This window comes from Psammomys obesus, unplaced genomic scaffold (genome assembly GCF_907164565.1).
Source record: "Psammomys obesus unplaced genomic scaffold, mPsaObe1.curated_primary_1811, whole genome shotgun sequence".
Classification (NCBI taxonomy): Eukaryota; Metazoa; Chordata; class Mammalia; order Rodentia; family Muridae; genus Psammomys; species Psammomys obesus.
This window is the reverse complement of record NW_026590061.1, coordinates 2808444-2812054: the sequence shown is the minus strand read 5'-3', so window position 1 is coordinate 2812054 and position 3611 is coordinate 2808444. Positions and strand designations below refer to the sequence as shown.

The window sequence follows — 3611 nt, the reverse complement described above, 5'->3', positions numbered from 1 at the left end:
CGCCACCTCCTATAACAAGGTAGCACTTCCTGTGGAGGGAGCACACCCACAAAACCTTCAACCCCAAATTCGTCTTGCCTACTAAAAGTGCAAGGATAAAGAGGGAGCAGAGATTAAGGAAACAGCAAGCCAGTGGCCCAACTTGAGACCCATGGACCCATGGGAGAGAGCCAACCCCTGACACTGTTAATGAAATTCTGCCACACTTGCAGACAGGAGCCTGGCATAACTGTCCTCTGAGAGGCTTCAAGCTGATGGAAAGAAACAGATGCAGAGACCCACAGCCAAACAACAAGCAGAGCTCGGGGAGTCTTGTGGAGGAGTGGGAGGAAGGACTGAGGGAGCTGGAGGACACCACAAGAAGACCCACAAGCCAACTAACCTGGGCTCATGGGGGCTCACAGAGACTAAACCACCAAGCAAAGAGCACGCATGGGCTGGACTGACCCCTTACACACATGTAGCAGATGTGCAGCTTGGTCAACATGTGGGTCCCCTAACAATGGGAGCAGGGGCTGTCTCTGACTCTGTTGCCTGCCTTTGGACCCCTTTCCCCTAGCTGGGCTGCCTTGTCTGGCCCCGGTGGGAGAGAATGAGCTTAGGCCTGCTGTGACTTGAGGTGCTAGGGTGGGTTGTACCCCTTGAGGGCCTCCCCCTCTCTGAGAAGAGGGGACAGGAGGAAGGGGTGTGAGGGTGGGACTGGAAGGAGAGGAGGGAGAGGGTTGGGATCAGGCTGTAAAGTAGTGAGAGAAAGGAAGGAAGGAAGGAAGGAAGGAAGGAAGGAAGGAAGGAAGGAAGGAAGGAAGGAAGGAAGGAAGGAAGGAAGGAAGGAGAGAAAAAAGAATAGTAAAATAAAATCTTTTTAAAAAATTCAAGGTCATGTGTGGATAAGCAGTAAGTTTGAACCGAGCCTGGACTGCATGAGACTGTCTCAAGTGAGGCCAAACAGCTTTTCAAAACAACCAGGAGGGGTGTCACAGTTAGCCCAACCTCTTACGAACGATTCATTGTTAAATTTTGATTATTTAGTAATTATTATTATCGTGTGCAGCTGTGTATGATGTGAGTGTCAGATGCGCAGAGGTCAGGGATTCAACTTTGAGTTCTTTTTCCACCGTGGGTTCTGGGGCTCAAAGTCGGTCTGCAGCTGGCCTGCCAATCGTCCAACGGGCCAGGAGCAAGTACCTCGGTAAGAAAAACTGTGGGTTTTTGTTTTTTTTCTTTTCTGTTTTCTTATTTTTTTTCACTGCTCCTTTTGTTCTTTCTTCCTTCCCTCCTTTCTTCCTTTCCTTCCTCCCTTCCTCACTTGTCAGTTGAATTACAGATTTTTTTAAAAAGCACAATTTCAAAAACAAAACAAAACAAAAAAGCACAATTTAACTTTTGTCGGTGGCTCCTCAGCTTTTGGGATCTCCGAATCCATTTTGTTGTCAGTGGTATTTTAATTAAACACAGCCGGTTTCAGCGTTGCCTTGCACTCGGTCCTGGAAACCAAAAGCAAAGCAGGCTGCCATTCCCATCACCCGGGCCCTAGGCTCCAGGTCCCCGCGCGTTGGCAGTTGGCGACCCCCCTCGGGTCCCCCTCGTCGGCTCGTGGCCTAAGAGTGTTTTCCACTTTTGCTCAGCCCAGGCTCAGCAGACCAGACAGGCCCAGCTCCACGGCCCAGCGCAGCCACCACCAGCCAGAACATGGGACGCAAGTCGGGCCCCGGGGCGCCCGAGAGCACGGAGGAGGAGGCGCGGACCTGCTGCGGCTGCCGCTTCCCGCTGCTGCTGGCGCTCCTGCAGCTGGCGCTGGGCATCGCGGTGACCGTGCTGGGCTTCCTCATGGCGAGCATCAGCCCCTCCCTGCTAGTCAGAGACACTCCGTTCTGGGCTGGGATCATCGTAAGCATCGAGTCTGTTCTGCCTAAGCGCCGGCGGGCATGCCAAGCCGCACGGCGGAGTGGAGACTAACCCAGCTGCATGCGCCCCTCCCCAGCTGCGCCCCTCCCCAGCTGCACCCCTAACTGCTTGGGGGCTGACTGTGGGTACTCGGGGGCTCCCCGCCGCGAGGCTGGACTCGGGATTCCGGCCTTCTCCTGCCTGAGGCTTCTTGCCCCTCCGAGGGCCCTGCTGTCATCTTGCACAGCCTCAAAGACAACCGCAGGCCCGCCGTGGGGCCCAGTCCCCAGGCCCCGTGTCTGCATGAGCAGCACAAAGCGAAGCTCATCTTGGGGGAAGCAGGGTGGCAGACCCTGGGCCCGGGGGTGACACACTGCCTTGTAGGGCGCGTGAAATGGCATTCTAAGGCAGGGACTGAGAGTCAACAAACAGAAGTTTGATTCAGGGTCAGGCGGCCGGAGCTTGCGGCTGCAGCACAGTGCGTTTGGGACAGTCCTAATGTCGGACGCAGCGTTCTGAGTTGCTGTGTCAAAGCTTTAAGGTAAAACAGACCGGGCTTCCTCAGTGCCCTCCACATCTCGGGACAGTCCTCAAGTTAGAGCAGCCAGGCTGGCCCCGCCCAAGGTCATGAGGCAGCCCCACTGGCTTCTTTGTAGCACACTCTGGCTCGCCGTTTTAATGCCAAATTATCTAAAGCCAAACGGTGGGGATTGCCATTCCTTTCTGGACGGGAGGAAGCCTGCTAAGATAAAGTGAATGGCACTCTCGGGCCCAGAACGGAGACGTGGCCATGGGCACGGCCCTTCCGCCCTCCAGCTCGTCTTACTGGCTGCCCAGAGAAACCCCCAACAGAGTTTCGGATGGGACAGAACGTGAAGATGCCTGATCCATATGCATGGGTGTAGATATTTTTATATTAAGATTATTCAAACTCATAAGTCTTTGCAGAGTGATTTAAAATGTTTAATTTGTGTACTGAGAATTCCCTTGAAATTATCGTGATTGGAGTTTTCTAAGCCAAATGATTTTAAAAATAACCTCTCACTTAGACATACTGGATATTTTAGTCACCTCAGTGGCTGTCAACATAACTCTGGGGGGGAATGTCTGTCCTTGAAGACAAGGCCAGAGGAAAGAGCAAGGAGTGAAACTGGCTTTGAATACCAGCTTTTACTCCAACTCCAAAAAGACCAGTTCCAAAAAAATGAGTTAGATAGGGACAGAACTGTTGTAATGTTTAAGGCGCACAAATCCCAAAGCTCTGTGAGTCAGTTGCTCCCGTGGTGTTTGCTGCTCCGAACGGCTTTCTGGGCGTGGCTCAGAGGCCGGTCTACACAGCTCACCCATAGCATGTGGGCCTGCTTGGCTTCTCTTTCAGCGGAGACCCTGGCAGGAGAGCGCGTCCAGCAGAGATGTCCCCAGCCTCCCGAGGGAGGCCAGCCCCGCTCAGTGTGTCCCTGCCTCTCAGACACAGGAGCCCTGTGCTGGCCTGACCATTCTGAGTGTGGGTGGTCTCTTCCAAGCTGCCCGGGAGGAGAGACAGGAGGCAGGCGGTGACGGCAGGTGTGTAAACACCGCACCTGGTGTTGAGCCCTGGCTCAAACAGTGTTTGCCCAATAACTGTGGGCAGGTTACTTAATGCCTCAGGTTTTCAGTTCGGGGAGCCTTGGGGTTTGTGTGTCTGTCTGTCTGTCTGTCTGTGTTAGCGCTGGCATGCTCTCTGTCTG

At 53.9% G+C, this 3611-nt stretch overlaps 1 protein-coding gene across 1 annotated transcript in view; it reads left to right on the top strand.

Moving 5' to 3' along the window:
• The first annotated feature begins 1660 nt into the window (after positions 1-1660).
• Positions 1661-3611, top strand: part of Sspn (sarcospan) — a 31976-nt gene continuing 30025 nt past the window's right edge. Inside the window, exon 1 of the mRNA XM_055605677.1 lies at positions 1661-1887. Coding sequence (XP_055461652.1) covers positions 1690-1887 — 198 coding nt within the window. The 5' untranslated portion in view covers positions 1661-1689. The remainder of the gene's footprint in view (positions 1888-3611) is intronic.